The sequence below is a fragment of the Podarcis gaigeae genome, assembly GCF_964106915.1.
Source record: "Podarcis gaigeae genome assembly, chromosome: 5".
NCBI classification, from domain to species: domain Eukaryota; kingdom Metazoa; phylum Chordata; class Lepidosauria; order Squamata; family Lacertidae; genus Podarcis; species Podarcis gaigeae.
Window position 1 is genome coordinate 47435321 of NC_139681.1, and position 17370 is coordinate 47452690.

General features: G+C 39.6%; 1 protein-coding gene and 1 long non-coding RNA gene across 9 annotated transcripts in view; one reads left to right on the forward strand and one right to left on the reverse strand.

Annotated features, from left to right (window-relative positions):
• The window catches only part of FGFR2 (fibroblast growth factor receptor 2), a 144380-nt gene extending 138703 nt beyond the window's left edge, over positions 1–5677 (forward strand). For all 8 annotated transcript variants that reach the window (XM_083741239.1, XM_083741238.1, XM_083741241.1 and 5 more), the window contains 2 exons: positions 652–757; positions 3819–5677. In XM_083741239.1, the coding sequence (XP_083597365.1) occupies positions 652–757; positions 3819–3983 (271 nt within the window). In that variant the 3' untranslated portion in view covers positions 3984–5677. The remainder of the gene's footprint in view (positions 1–651; positions 758–3818) is intronic.
• Positions 1–17370, reverse strand: part of LOC310845834 — a 160327-nt gene that overhangs the window by 21639 nt on the left and 121318 nt on the right. The gene's annotated exons all lie outside the window — the stretch shown is intronic.

The following is a 17370-nucleotide window of genomic DNA, read 5'->3' on the forward strand; positions in this document are numbered from 1 at the left end:
TCCAGCACTGTGGTTCAAATACAGATTCACAAATTGCCTGAGCCTGGGGTGGGGGTGGGAGGAGTTGTGTCGCTTAACAATGCTCCGAAATATACCCCTTGGCCAATCCCTCAGGCTTTTAGATATCAGCATGAAGCATTTGTTTTTAGGCAAATGGTTTTGTTTGTTTATTCTAAAATAGTCCTAAAGCAAGATACAATACCACTGAAATGCAATAAATTTGTATATTAAATTGATCAGCAAAACAGTAAAACTGCTGAGAGTGCAAACACTGTCAAACAAATGAACTTTTGTATTTACAAATGGTGAAATAATTTCCACAAGAACCATTCTTGGTTTGCCTAGCATATGCTTCACATAATGGTTACTCAGATTCTCCCCTGTGAGCTGCCTTGAGCTTCATTTCAAAAGACGAACATAGGCTACTAAGGATGATGACGATGATAATAATAATAATTGTATATGTAGAATACGAATAAGCATCAATGGAAATCACCATCGTTCATAATGCATGCATCTTAAATACTCCAGACTGTAACATGTGAACACACCCTGACTTTAACTGAACAGCCCTGAAGTATTGTGAATATGGGAGATGCCTGACATAGACACATTGAGTTAATTAACACAATGAAATTCTGCCTTCCACAGCTACATGATGATGAGAGATTGCTGGCATGCTGTGCCTTCCCAGAGACCTACTTTTAAGCAGCTTGTGGAGGACTTGGATCGGATCCTCACTCTCACAACTAATGAGGTGAGTAAGGCGCTTGCTTTTTAAACTTCTGAAAGAACAAGCAAAATGTTTTCATTGTTATAAGGAACATCTTAAATGAGAACATGCCTATTGCAAGGTATGTTAAGGAGAGTTTGTGCATTGCAAGGCCCCTAGCAGTGAAGGGCACTTGCACAAGTTATGCACAATAAACATTGCACACATTCCCTGGTAGAATCCCCGTCCACAGAGTACAAAGCACTGAGCACTGGATTTGCCCACACTACAACCATGCCCAAGTATCTGAAAAACAACTATTAATTTCTATGGATAAACTAAAAGAGGTGCATTCAGTGTATTAATCTCTTCCTCTAATCCCTGCCAGTGAGAATTACCTCATTCCATCCTGAGTTCTTTTTCAGGGTTAAAGTGCACTGCAGTTTGATTCTGATTTGTATATATGTAGGTATAGTTGAAATAGAAGTCTGAACACAGCACCAAGATCAGTTCAGTATTGTAGAGGAGAAACAGTATTGGTGAATCTGTTGAACCCACAAATTATAAAATTTCTTAGGCTTGCATTTTAATTTGAAATGGAGTTTCTTCCCAGGTTGGTATTTATTTTTGAAGTAGTACACCCTTGAATACCAGCTATCATGGATTGTCTTCCATGGTAAATTGTGAGCTGCATGGACTTCCCCACATCTAGGGGTCATACTATAGCCGCATATTGAAGCTAACAACCAAGTAAGGATTATCACATAAATTCGTCAACTGAACCATCCTTCAGTGAATATATGGATCTGTTGAATATGTGTGAATCACACGGATAAAGTCTTTCACTGGGTATCCCTATAGCTTTCTCCTTCCATTTGTGGTAGAAATTTCCCGCTCCATATTTTTCCTAAAAGCTGTCATGCTAATTTATATTGAGGAAATGACAACTTCTTTTGAAGTCAATGGGCTATTTGCCATTGATGGTAGAGGCGCCACAATTTTAGCCTGTGCATACCGATAGATTCATATTGTCTCTAAATAGACACGGAGATCACAGGGACCAGACATGAAAGAGTACTTACAAGATATGGAAGTAACATCAGATCAAAAGTGTACTATGAAGTTGTTGTTTTTTTGCTGTGTGCCATGCTTCTGTTTATTTTACATTGAATTAACCATCACTGTCTTAATAGGAAAACATTCACTGTTGGGTTTTTTAAAAAAAGAAAAATCACATAATTTGTTAAAAACGCACGCAGCCCAGCTTTTAAAAATTGATTTTTCACATCTTAGAATCGTAACTTGTGGTTTAGCAAATGAAGCAATTGGTATTTAAATGAATACAGCTGCTCTGCAGAAGTTGAAAGAGAAGCAGCATTTCAAGGAGAAAAAATAACTTTATTCTCCTGCCAAAACTGTTGTTTCAAGAACTTCTATAGCCCTGGCTTCAGATTCAGCTGACACTATAGCTCTTTTTCTCCTCTTCCTCTTCTTTTTAAAGATTTATTTTATTTTCATTAAACATTTACAAATGACAAATAAAACGACACAGAAATGTAGCTGTTACAAGACTGTACAAAGCAAAGCACAATACAGTAGCAAGGAAAATATCCACCAATGTAACATTGTGAGCACTCTGCTCCCATGGACTTGGAAATTCATCTTAAGGCAAGGATCCTATGCCTTATATCCTATGCCCCACTTTCAAAAGGCCTTTCCATATAAGAGCTGAATAGAAAGTATGCTTTCCCTTATATATAAAACCAAACTTTCACAAACTTATCCCTTTTTGACATACCACACCCTTGATGGTCCTCTTCTGGCTAAGACAATCCAGATGGCTATGTCACAGACATAATTAATCCAGGTCTCCATTGGTGGCTCTGGTTCAGCTTTCCAGTGACAAGACAGAGTTGGTCACTCTGCTGTCAACAAGAAGAATCCTAGGTCCCTATGCTTAATCACTGGGTTTTATTTGCCCCCCCCCCAGCTATGAAAATGTAGGACACAAGCGACTAGGAAGGTTTTCTGTGTTAGACTCATTGAATGAAAGTGCCATGCTCCTTCTGCTTTCATTGGGGCTTGCTCAAAATCATTGCTAAGTTTATTGAGTTCCACAAAAGCTGGTGGAAGCAACTACAGTGAGCAAAAAAATATACTTAGAGTACCGTATTGCAGTGACTTGGGTATTACTTGCTTGAGCACATGTAAATTGAAATATGATATTATAAAATACAAAATAGCCAGCTTAACCAAATGGATATTGGAAAGAAAGGATCGTTCTCTCTGCAAATTGTTTCCATGTGCTGGGGGGAAAAAATAGTTCTATGTAGGGTGAAATTTTGTTTTTATCATCGTAAGCAAAATGTTTGCTTTTGATGTGGCTACAGTATATGTCTCGACTGGTGTGGTTAAAGTTGATGTTTTTGGAACTGACACATCTGCCTCAGAATTCCCTTTTTTGTTGGTTTGGGTCCCCCGCTCCTTTTTCACACTCCTCTGGTGACTTCTAGTTTTATGAGTAGCTATTACCCTCTCTCCCCCCACAACTCTCCGTCTAAAGAGCTTAAGGCCTTCTTTCCCTACAGTGTTACCTCACATCTACTATATAAAGTTGAGTTAGCTGAGAAATGAAGCCAGCAACCCAAAAGAAATCATCATGGATGGGTAGGGATTGAACCCGAGTTTCTACAGTCTTAGTTCTGACACTGGCCCAGTGTGCACATCTTGAGTAAACCGTAGTTTGTACCATGCTTGCATGCAGATGAAATGACCCACAATATATGGCTTTGCATTCCATCCAAACCCAAGTATCATGGTTTGTTTTGCTTCCAGAAATCACAACCAGTAAGCCAAGAAAAACCCTTTTGGTACAGAGCCCCAGTCAGATCAGGCAAAGTGAGAGAGCCCTCTTATGCATGTTTACAGTGAGCTTAACCATGGTTTACTGTGATATGTGAACTGATTCAAGAAATCTACTTTTGAATGCTGAATGGTGCCAGCCTGTTTTTTTGGTTTGTGTTTCTATATGAATGTGATATTATTTACACACACATGTAAATCTGTACACTCCTAAAGTAAATACGCGTATGAATTTATCTTACAGGAGTACCTAGATCTTAGTGGACCACTGGAACAGTATTCACCTAGCTACCAAGACACAAGGAGTTCCTGTTCCTCAGGTGATGACTCTGTTTTTTCTGCCGATCCAATGCCTTATGAACCTTGCCTCCCTAAGTACCAGCACATAAACGGCAGTGTCAAAACATGAAAAGAACCCTTATTTTATTCCTCAAAGGAGTAAGAAAACAAGAATGTCTACCTACCATGTGAAAAAAAAGAGCCTTTCTTCAGACACACAGGATTTTTGTTTGTACATATGAATTGTAGGGACCAAAACAAAAGCAAAAAATTGGCAAAAGGTGTTATGATCACACCAAGGGAAAAAGTGGTGTACTTTGGAATGCCAAACAATTTTCAGAAGAAGAATTTTATGGGCCATATTTGGATGCCAGTTGACAGGTCTGGATGCCGCAACACACTTTCTACATTCAGTGGACCAGTTGGACTTGAGGCAAATGTTGGGTCAGCCTTCCTTGTTTATTTTGTAATATTTGGAGAAAATATATGTTGGCACACACTTACAGAGCACAAATGCAGTATATAGGTGCTGGATGTATGTAAATATAATCAAATATGTATAAATATATATTATATATATTTACAATGAATTATTTTTTGTATTGATTTGAAAATGGATGTCTCACTTCACCAAGCAAAATTAGCCTTTTTTAAAAAAAGAAACAGCTACCTGTAATTGCTGTTCATACATAAAACTTTTCTTTTTTAAAATATCACCACCTAAAGGTGAAAAATACTTTGCTTTCAGGGAAAATTGTTATCTCATTAATTTATTAATTAATTGGTAATGTACAAAACAATTAATCTTTTATAGGGTTGTGTTATTTTGTAATTTAAATGGCATTTCTATGCAGACAGCACAGAGAACTAGTAGATATATTGCTCAAACTTTACTAGTTGTCAGATCTTTTTTTTAAAAAAAGAGAGAAATATTTACGGTATATAACTAATTTTGGGAATTAAGGTTTTAATTAATTTGGGTTGTTTTTTTAACAGTGACATGCTATACATGTCTACCCTTGGAGTTCAGCAGGTATAGGATTGCAGCCTAAAGTTGCATGAGAGGTTATTGCTGTAACAAACCAAAACTCTCAGAAATAAAAAAAGTATCCTTTAATGAGAAAGTATTTTGCTCCCTGTATTGCCAGGTGTGTAGCTGTTTTAGTTGTCACACTTTACAATTCCTCAAATGCAAAAAAGTTTGATGGCCACCCCTGTTCATTTAATTAAATTGCTCAGTAGAACGACCCAAAAGTCTGAGACTTATTCCATAGTATTCTAGCTTGTCTAAACTTCTACAATTTTTTAAATGCCCTAAACCTCAATTCTTAGCTTTCTGTACATGCTTCAGATTAGCAACTATGTTTGCTGAACGTCCAATAATGCTTTTGGATATTTTGATCAAACACACGCTTTTGAGGCTCCTCTTGTACTACGAGAGCACTGAGATTGTCATCATGGCAATTACAGAAATTCATGTTGGAATCTGACCATCTTTCTGAGGGGTTATTTTATTCTTGCTCCATTACAGCTTTCCAAACCATCCTGCTGTACCAGGTGTCAGCCCTGGTGCCTGCCCAAAAATATTACTGCATTTCTATAACTTGTCTTTCAGAATTTAAAGCATAATGTTTTCACATTCAAATCACCTTTCACGCTGGTTTAGCCATGCAATATGAATGCAATCCATACTGACTTTACATGTTTTTTAAAATGGGGGGGAGGGGGTAAAAAGTATTAAAATCTGTTAATTTTTGTACTGACAATAAAAATCTTTCTACGGATATTAATGTTAACATTACAAAATAAATGTCATGCATCTTATTTTTTTAAATCATTTGTGTCTTACAAAATGGCTTCGGGTTTTCTGCGATAATATAGCCAGAAATGGAATGAACACCCATTAGTTTGTGTTAGTTATTGTTAATGTATGACTGTTCACATTCAGCACAATCCATTACATGTCATTTCCAGACCATTCCCAATTTATTTCAGTACAGTGGTACCCCGGGTTACAGACGCTTCAGGTTACAGATGCCGCTAACCCAGAAACAGTACCTTGGGTTAAGAACTTTGCTTCAGGATGAGCACAGAAATCGTGCGGCGGCGGCAGCAGGAGGCCCCATTAGCTAAAGTGGTGCTTCAGGTTAAGAACAGTTTCAGGTTAAGAAGGAACCTCCAGAACGAATTAAGTACTTAACCCGAGGTACCACTGTAGTTGGAAAAGGGCAACCAAGTATTGTTAATAATAATGCTAGTAGTAAGCAAAAAGACAAGCAAAGTTTGTTCCCATACAAAAGGGCCAAACTGCAAAAGATGATAAAGCTGCATTGTACCAGTGACCCTGCAATGGAGTGCTTTACACTGGGCTTAAAGAATTCAAATTTTTTTGTTCTCTCGGGAACAGAAAAGGTCATGAAGGGGTCATGGAAGGGCTAGAAGAGTGCTAAGTGCAGCACAAACTCCTTCACATGCCCCCCTTTTAGAGAATTCAATGGCATAATCTGTTCAAACAAGAAAAAATGAGAATTTATGGAAAACTCCATCCTGCCAAGAACCACGTTTCAAAGAGGGTTGTGGCCAAGATACAATATTTCGTCTAGACATTTCTCTCTGGCACAGTTTATTTTATTTTTTTATTTTGTTAAAGGTCTATATTCAGTAGAATATAGTGCTTCCTTCTGCCCCAAATTCTGTTGCCACAGAGATGTACAAACTGGAAACTAAATACTGAGCTATGGACACTTACAAAAACAATAGCATCAATGTCACAATTCTATGTCATTACGTCCCAGAGTCAGTGTGTTGAAGGAAACTTCAAACATTTGCTATAGAGTCATCTTATGTTGGGAATCAATATGGCATGTTGCCTTTAAGCCAAATATGAAGCTATTGATTCACACAAAAGGTTTGCCGCTGGGATCTATAACATGAAAATGTCCTCTCTCCCTTTCATTAACTCATGTGCGTGCATGCTTGTTGCATAGAGTGTTAAAGCCTTCAAAGTTACTAGTAGCATTTATTTTGATGCTAACTTACAGGCAGATAGTATCCCTGTTCAAGGTACCCATTGCACTTCATGACTGACATAGATTCTAATTTTTGCTTGGTCACTATTGGTTTAACCTACCTCTCTTGGTTGTTGTGAAGATAGAGAACTTGACATATACACAGCATTGAATTCACTGGACTAAGTGCAACATAAACATTTAAATGCACTTTATGAGTTATTCTGTGAATTACTTAATGTAATTTGACAACTGAATAGTATTTTTTCCAACATGAATGGCTATAGCTGCAATGGTTGTAAAACCAGAAAAACAAAACAAGTGATTTTTGCAAATTAGATTTAGTGTTGTTGTTTTTTTTAAAAAAAATCAACAAGACGTCCTTCCAGCATCTTAAAATACATTGTTTTTGGAGGCCTTTAGCAAAAAGATCAGAGGCTTTTGAACTATGTCTAATCTGACTTCTGACAAGTTCATGCAGGCTGCTCCCATACATGACTTAGAAATAAGTTCCAGTAAGTTCAGTGGGACTAACTCCTTCAAATGTGGGCATAGAACTGTAGCTTTTAAAAGTCACAATAGTAAGTTTCATTTTGAGTGTTAGCTGCGATAACCTTTTGCCTATCACTCACAACCACACCAAGGGATGGTGAAATCATACATACCAGGCCTCCTTAAAAGTCAATAAACTTAGTTCTCACCCACACATGCCCTCATACAATACTTTGTATCCCAGATACAAAGCTTTCAAACACTTGACTGATTAAAATAGCTCTGCCTAATGATTCCAAAGAACAACTTTTGGATCATTTAAGGGAGTTTGCAATGTGTGCTTAGAAGAGTTTGTTCCGAAAGTGATGCACCAAATAATTTTTGGGCCAAATCATTCTGAAATGGGCCAAGAAATTTCACCTCAATGGAAGACATTTGTTTTAGGATCATTACATAGTTTTTTCCCATAGTGGGATCAGGTAGCATTTTATTATTTGTAGCCTGCTAGCTTCACCAAATGGTCCCAGGGTATTGTGGAAAGAGCTGTGGGTTCAAGATTCAATGCCATCTGGATATCCTGCTATATAAACATGAAGGGAAAGGATAGTAGAAGTCTCGTCAGTTACAACTGAGAGCAAAGCCAGAGAAGACCATTTGGGAGGGAGTGAATTCAGTGTGATAGTGGCATATTGTTGTTTCAGCATTTGTTGGGACATGAGGAAGGAGCAGAGTAAGCATTTTGAAACAAGGAGATTTGAAATTCTTGTCAGACTTACAACATAGACGGGTTGTTGCAGTGGCCCATGGCAATGCAATGCCTACAGCAGAAAATTTAAATCACAACCCTCCCAGCATGGTGGTAAAAATATAACGTGTTATTGAATTTTTTATGATAAATTAAATTATTAATTAAATTTAATGATAAGTTAAAATGTTAATGAAAATTATGGAGAAAGTGGTAGAGAGTTTTTCTCATAACAGCAGAACTGGACATCCAGTGAAACTAAGGTACTTCAAACAGCACGTAAACTATGGAAATTGCTCCAACAGGAAGCTATGATGACCGCCAATTTATATGATTTTTAAAGTAGATTGGAGAAATCCGTAGAGGTCAAGGCTATTAATGGCTACTAGCCATGATGGCTATGCTCTGCCTCAATGGTCACAGGTAGTAATGTTTTTGAATGCCACTTGTAGGAAACCACAGTGCAGAAGACCACTTGTACTCAGGTTCCGTTTACGGGTTTCCCACAGGCAACTGGTTGACAACAGAACAGGATGCTGGTCTGAATTGGCCATTGGGCTGCTCCAGCAGACTCCTCTTTTCTTACATCTTAAAACTGGTGCTTGTGGCAAGTCACATTCTCCTTCCTAATGTCAGAGTTAACCCCAAACTCATCTTCCCATTCAGAATTGGTCTACTACACTTCATTTTTAATTATTGGGGGTGATTTTTGTGCTTAAAGTGGGCAAGAGATTTGATCAAACTACACACATATGGCTCACATAGTTTATAAAATCTTCAAAACATACTTGCCAACAAGTAGTATGGGAAACAGCCTTATTAGAAAAACTAACCAATAAATTGAAACTGACACGGGGACAAATAGAAGACGCCTTCACCCCAGTATGGTTCCTCTTTGCCACATACACAGCCCAACAAGACAACAAGAATCCGCCAACAACATACGAATCAATCTGGCTAACCTGATCCAAACACACACGCACCCCACTCACACACAAAAACAAATCTCATTACAGCCAACCAAAGACAAGAAAGACAACCAACCATACCCTAGGCCACTGCCAACCTCTCTCACCCCCAAAGAAATACAAGTGAATAGTAAGAGAACCCACACAAGTGACGCTGACACAACACCCCTCACGTACATTAAGCAGAAGAATAGAAACTTTGCCACCTAACCCCACATCACTCTCCCCTCCCCCTCTTCCCCACTTTCCTTTCTAACCTAACACTGTATGTAACACTAATGTCTCACAACAAATGAAACTGATCTGTAGAAAATGAAACTTGAAACTTGAAAAAAGAGACAATGCTCATATTTTTGTAAACTCAGAAATCATATTCATACACACACACACACACACACACACACACACACACTTGGCTATCAGGTTTTGAATTGATTTCAGTACCAGTCACAACATATTCTTTCTTATTTATGGCTAAGAATCTGTCACTGCCCAAAAGCCATGAGTGAAGGGTGGATCTTCCTGGCCAGTGTCTCCTTTTACAGGAGAACGAGGGGGATGAAATAAGCCAGGTTTTAAGTTTTCTGCCAGGTGCCTAAGCTTTAACCATAATTTGTTAGCTATTGTTGACATAGCTATGGATAATGTTAACCATGACTTAGCATTGTGTGCAAACCAGTACAGTGAATGCTTCTCATGACTTTCTACAGTATATGAAGGAAGAGAAATGCATTATGTTTGCTATCTACTATATCTACTCTCAGGGCCCTTCCTCCTTCCAAACCTGCTGGCCCCAGGAGTCTCTTTGCCCTAGCATGAAGCAACAGTCGTTCGAACACATGTGTCCTCAAAGGCTTCCATATCTTCAAGATTTCTTTGTAACTCTAACTGCACACAGCCGCGGCCCCCATTAATCACTCTGTTCTCCATGACAATCAGTAGATTTACGGTATAGCATTTATGAAACACAGAATGCAATTAAGTGCCATCAGTCAGCTTGGCTATAGTTTCCAGATCCTCTTGAATCCATTTCAAACTTCAGGGTGGTTTGGTCAAAGTGGGGCTACACAGGAGATGAGCTTTGCAAAGGGCTTTAACTTTCAGCTATTCCAGATGCAAAGCAAAGATCGATTCAAGATAATAAGGCTCATGCTTAAGAGTCACTGTGGAGTTCCTCACATGTATCATTCTGTTTCCATGAGTATGGAGAACTGTGAAATGACACAGAGCAAGATCTCCAGCTCTGCAGCAACAGGAGTAGATTTGATGCTGCCCTTTCAGTTTGAATGAAGCAGCTATTAATACAATATTCTGTCTTGGAAGAAGGCAGATTTCTGTTAATTCAGGCCAAGAAAGTGATATTTCGCAAGTTCTGCAAAGCCACATGGCTACATAAGTAAACAATTTTGTGCACCCTCTTTTTAGAAAGACACGTCTTTTGTTATTTTGATTGCAACAGCATTTCCCTCCTTCCCTCCATGGAAATGTATGTGTTTATATATGTGTATGCCTGTGTTAGGCAAAAGGAATAGATAACTGCTTTGTCTGACATCTGAAGCAACACAGGGATATGCAACATCTGGCTACAGAAGGAATTGATATTGGCTGAGGGACTCCTGGTAATATTGCAAGACTTCTCCCTCCACCCCCAACCCTTCAACTATCGCCATTTTTGGAAAGGCAAGTTCAGAAAGAATACAAAAAATAATAAGGGAATTCAAAAACTTGTAAGGTATTTTCATGGGAGTAGAGTGGTACCACAGGTTATAGATGCTTCAGCTTACAAATGCTTCAGGTTACAGACTCCACTAGCCCAGAAATAGTGCCACGAGTTAAGAACTTTGCTTCAGGATGAGAACAGAAATTGTGTGGTGGCGGCATGGCGGCAGCAGCAGTGGGAGGCCCCATTAGCTCAAGTGGTACCTCAGGTTCAACTAAGGCTTGTTCAGAGTAAACCCACTGAAATAAATGGATGGCACTAAGTTAGGTCCATTATTTTAAGCAAGTCTACTTTGAGTAAAACTTAGTTGAATTCAGTCACCCGCCTTCCACTGCAGTGTCTCTACCAAATGGTTTCTTAGTGTGATTCCTCCTCCTTTTAGAGAGCTAGGCATGTGCAGCCCCAGCTGCTGAATCAGACCAAGGATTCATGCGCACAGTGCCTGTTTGCACAACCATGATTTTCGCTAGGGACACATAGAGAGCAGAAACCTTAGGCCAGTGCTTGTCAACCTTGTTTTCTTAAAAAAACAAAACACAGAGATAAAAATCCTAACATACAAATCTCACAGCCCACTTCAAACCTGGCTCCCCTAATTATTTTACTTGGATTTCCAAAAAGATTGAAACATGACTTTTAACAAGCTTTACAACAAAAGCAAAGCACTGGTCATTTTAAAAGAAATTTTCAGATTTTCAAAAAATTAGCATGGAATTTTAAATTAGGATTCAGCTTTAATTATTATCAGTGCAAGCATTGATGCTGCATGCTTGTCATAAGCTTTTGGATTCTGGGCACATCCTAGGTCCCTTTCAACATCCGGTCTGTTGTGCTCCTTTGCTTTAATTGCCATAAGAACATAGAAACCAGCTTTGGGTGAAATCAGAATAATGCTGCGCAGGCCCTGATTTCTAGTTTTGGGGGTACACAGGGAGAAACTTCAACCAAAACATTTCAGAAGTGAATTGTTCAAAATCATCTTTGGCATGTTGATTCAAACATCAGTTTCAAAAATGCCTCTTGGAGGACTGAATGCCAGTGATTAAAAGGCTTCCTTGTAAGCTTCCATGCTAATGGACATGAGATAATTTCAAACTACTATTCATCCATGGTGACATACAGATCACATAATAAGTTGTGTAGGGCCTTGTCACCTTCCAAACATAACATTTCACACTACTATAGTAAAATATTGTCTGTTAGGTACTTATATTGTACATTTTTTTTTGGAACACAAGGTCTTTATATACCCCTCTGGTTGAGAAACAAGCCTAGTGTCTTGAACCCCTGGCCTACCTGGTAGGAAAAATAGTCCAGGGTCAATCCAAGTAGCCAAGTCTGAAGTCCAGCAGTCAGCATACAGTCCAGAGTCGAACCCAAAGCACAGTCCCTTAGAGGTCCAGAAGTATCCAAGCCAAGGTCTATCAACAGGGGCAGTTAAGCAGACACAGCACCTCTGCTCTGCTACTCTGCATGCTGATTGCAGCATCTGGGTTTGATGAGGCATGAGACCCTCGCCTGCTCCAAACCTACTTCAGCTGAGGAATCACACACCTCCTCCCAGAGCTAGCGAGCCCCACCTGGCCAGCTAGGAATCTGGGCTGTGGGCCCTTGCCTGCCTCTGCCTCCTAGTGCATTCCTCCTGCTGCTCCCTATGCCTCAGAGCCTGCCGTGTTTGGGGAGACAGGGGCTCCTCTGGCTCTGGTGGTGGGTCCTGCTGCTCTGGTTCCTGAGCACTGGCCCCCATCTCCTCGCCATCCTCCCTCACCCTGCGAGCACTACCTGAATCAGGACAAAAACTTTATTTCCTTACTGAAGTGAAAGTCACAAGAAGCTGCGCCTAAAAGAGAACATTTTCTTCTTCCTTCTTTTTGCTTGTAGGTCAAAGTGCATTGTTTTTGTCATATCTGACCCTTAGACATTACCAGATTCAGCACTGACATCACTGCAGTATATTTACAGATGGAGGGACAGCGCATCCTTCTTTCCTGGATGCACAGAACCTCACTCTGTTTCGCTAGGATGAGAAAAAGGTTCTAATCTGTGGGGAATTGTCATCATGCGCTCATATACCACAAGAAGCATGAGCATTTGGCTACAGTAACTTTTTGCGTGTGTGGTTTAGTCTCAGACAAACGCTGTGCATTGACCTTCTTAATTGCTCATCCACCCCAATGAAAGCACAGCTCTAACAGCTGCTTGGCTGAGGGCTGGGATTGAAGCAGGTGTGCCAATTATGGCTTAAGTGTAGCACAAATGGCAGTTGAGGTAACACAAGGGGCTGGGCAGACAAGACTGTGCGTTATCCCCTCCTCCGCTCCTCAGTTACAGACATGAGGCAGGATTGGCAGGGAAAGGCCTGGTTTGTTTCTTAATCTGTGGCATGTTAAGAATTCAAATCTGAGGGTATTTGAAAGGTCTGGGAATTGGTACAGTGGTTGTCATGTGGAAAAGCAATGGAGTGAGGAACCAATTGCAGCCCAAGGGCCAGATTCAAACCTGGCCAGGCCTCTTATGGTTGGCAGGGGTTATGTACTTTACATAATTTAATGTATTCCATGTCTTGGGGAAATTGTATCCGAAATAAGTAAAATGTTTACAAAATGTGTAAGGTATGTAAAATTGTAAGTCTTCCCTTGGGAATGCCACAGAAGATATCAGGGCAGATCAAAATGATTTATAAGTGATGTCAAATGATACTACATGATTAGTGAATGGGTGAAGTTTGCCAGTAACAGCCCCTTGGGCCATATTAGGTCCATGGGCTGAATTTATGTAGCCAGGTGATCATCTTTTTCATTGGCCCAGTCACTCATTGGTCAGGAGGGAAGGCAATCTCTTTGCCTGAGCCCCCATGGCATTTCTGCTGGTTTGATAAAGAATCTGGCTCTATTTGGCTCGATTACAAGTCATGTAGGAGGTTGGCTTTGCTGCTTAAACTGCTTCCCAGTTGGATGGAAGAGATGATTGACAAACCAGCTTCCAGGCTCTCCAACTGTACCTATTTTCCAGGGACAGTCCCAAATTTACAGAAGCCATCCCAGTTTCTGATTTGACCTTGGAATGTCCCATTTGTTCTGTAGAATGTCCCTATTTTCATCAGAGAAATATTGGAGGGTATGGAGTTATGTGATCTCCGAGCCAAAGATGTAAGTAACTATACACCCTTTAGAAGACAGTTGAGGGTAGCCCTGTATGGGGAAGTTTTTTTTAAAAAAATGTTTAATGTTTGACTATATTTTTATATATGTTAGAAGCTGCCCAGAGTGGCTAGGGCAACCTAGTGAGAGGGGCAAGGTATAAATAATAAAATTATTATTATTATTATTATTATTATTATTATTATTATTACTACAATTGAATACCACACCCCTATTTTCATCAGAGAAATGTTGGAGGGTATGAGCTTGAAGTACCTCACTCTCTATTCACAGGAGTAAGAGTTGTCCTGAGTTCTTGGGACACAAAAAACATGCCTGGAACAACAACAACAATATGTGTACATTCCTTTTACCCCAAACACTGTGGGTGGAACAAAGCATTGAAACCCTGAAAATGTATGTGTGGAAATTACTAACTTCATATGACCATGAAAACACAAACTTAAGGTTTTAAGGCTATGATTCTGGTTCAACTGGTTTTTATTTTAAATGCTGTGTTTGAAGCCACTAATGATCTCTTACAAGGAAGATGAAAGAAAGAGCCAGAACTAATGTCATATATAAGGCAGATGATTCCATATTAATTCATCACCCTTTCTTGAAGTGGCAAAGCCTTCTTCTGAAGAATGATATGGGTAATCCAAAATCTATGTTTCATACTGTGCTTCAGATGTAATGTCAACAGGCACCATGCCTGCTGTTAAGCCAAGAAACTTGGGGCCTTGATGGATGATTCATGTGCAAAATGTTTATAGTGGGTAGGGCTCTGAGGAGATTGCTTAAATTGATCCTGTGGCAAAATGAACAATGAAGCGAATCTGTACATGCTGCAGATATTCCTAATGCCTATTCTGGATGGCACTTTATTGACAATATGGGCAGAGCTGTAGTTTCAGCAGAATGGTGCACTGTAACATTTGTTGTCCCTAGGCATGACTTTTAACACCTAGCAATCCCGACAAGTGGTAGATGCCAGCGTCATATGAAAAAATATTGGCTTATTTTGGTGGAAACACCATAAAATGCTTGTGTGCATTGATCCCGGAATTAAGATATGAGAATTCCAATATCAGAATCTGCACACTTTAAAAATGTTCACACATGACATCTACCATGAACTGAGAAGTGTTTCCAAGTTGATGGCCAAGAATTTGAACACTTACTGTAATTTACCCCCACAGCATGTGATTCCTAGACCACCCTGTATATATGGTCCTTATTAGTACCAGGTTTTTCAGTGGTTGCAACCATGTCCAAATAAAACAATCTGGTATTGTGAAGATGTTTTCTATGCCAATTTCTATAGGCATTAAGTTCATTCACTTAATAGAAGTACATAATATGCACTTGAGGCACAAGCATTTGGACTCTGAATCCAGGGTCATCATTGCCCAAAGCTTTACTATTGTTGTTGTTGTTAAAATTTCTCGGGAAAGAAGCACATGTTAGGTCTAATTTTGTTTCCTTCACTCTGCCACTGTCTTTTCAATTAAGAGCAGAGTGACTCTTTCCATGGCCTCCCTGCAATGCATATGTCCCATTGCTGACCCTCCTGCCATCATAGCACATTGCCAGAACTTTCTGCCATCACACCATGGAGACTTCCAATTGCACACATCCGTCTGGTGGTAGACATCCCTCTCCATCAGGACGAGGGAGGTCTGCAGAATCCTATGACCTTTTAGCTGCCCTCCCAGGAAATCCAGGAGATCTCCAGTGGTGGTCACTTCAAACCTTTGTCCTTAAGCCTTTGTATCTTTAACAAAAGCTATATTTTCTTGCCATCAGTCTTCATCATCTGCAACAGACTCACTATCACAATGATTACTGAGATAGTATGGTATAGTATTATTAGGTTATTTGGGTATATATTAATGTAAAAGCATATTTTACTCAACATTGTTCTTCTATATTGTGCCAGTGTATATTATTATTTTATTTTATTTTTATTTTTTTATTTCTGTAGTTGATATGACCATGATGGTCAAAATAGCAACAATAAACAAATCTTTGATTACTGAGATAATGTACATACAATGTACAAAATAATGTACAAAATACTTTGAGTGCTCAAAAAGCATTATGCAAATACTACATATTACTACTCCTATCATTTCTGTTATTAATGACAACAAATTTGTTTGCCCAGAGTGTAACAACACTTTATTTATAATTTATCATCATAATTGGTGATTCTTAACTGCTTATATAATTACTGCAAACACAAAGAACAGCAGGGGAGATGGTATATTGCTATTATGCATCCTCAGAGTTGGAGTATATTTGACCGCACGGACAACTACTACCGAAGGAATTGTTTTCACTTTTAACCAATGAGAGAGACCGTTTACCATTCCTAAGCAAGCATATAAACTTACAGATAAAATGTTATTTTGGAGATGAAGTAGCTGTTGTGAGACGGGGGAAAGCTGAGACGCCACATACAGTACGTAAAGTTCACGTTCTCCACCATTTTCATGAAACCAGAATCACACAGTTACGTCATTTGCACTTATGTCTCTTGGGAATCTTGGGGATTTAAGTTTAGCTTACAAGTTTAATTGGTTATGTATAACTTTCCATGTTAATCATTTCTCTCAAATGGGTCTCATTTATCACATGTTTGCACTGGCCTGATTTAAGCGGATGGGAGAGGGTAGTCTCTAAGCGCTTTTATCTCTCACCCTGCTGTGTGTCCAAATGAGATAAAGCAAAACATTTGCTAAGCTAACTTCTTTGCATCATTAAAATGGATCAGATTTGTTATATTGTCACACTGCTCCCTGTATTAGCCGAGGTAAGTATAGAATGATAGACTGCTGCGGATCAAATTCTTTTTCTTCATTTTGTTATTTCCAGACAGCAGATACAACACAGAATATAAACCATGGTGCCTACCCAGTGAAAGGGTTTATGATCTAAGAACGACACACTTATATAAAAGAAGAATTCTAGCGAAGTAGGCCAATGGCATTGTGGAAAGTATCAATCCCAACTCCTTATTTGCCTCCCACTTTGATACCACCCTGTGGGATGCGGGTGGCGCTGTGGGTTAAACCACAGAGCCTAGGACTTGCCGATCAGAAGGTCAGTGGTTCAAATCCCTGCAAAGGGGTGAGCTCTCGTTGCTTGGTCCCTGCTCCTGCCCACCTAGCAGTCGAAAGCACGTCGGAGTGCAAGTAGATAAATACGTACCGTTCCAGCGGGAAGGTAAACGGCATTTAGGTGCACTGCTCTGGTTCGCCAGAAGCGGCTTAGTCATGCTGGCCACATGACCCAGAAGCTGTACACCGGCTTCCTTGGCCAATAAAGCGAGATGAGCGCCGCAACCCCAGAGTCAGTCACGAATGGACCTAATGGTCAGGGGTCCCTTTACCCTTTACCCTTACCTTTTGATACCACCCTGCTTCCTTTTCCCACACC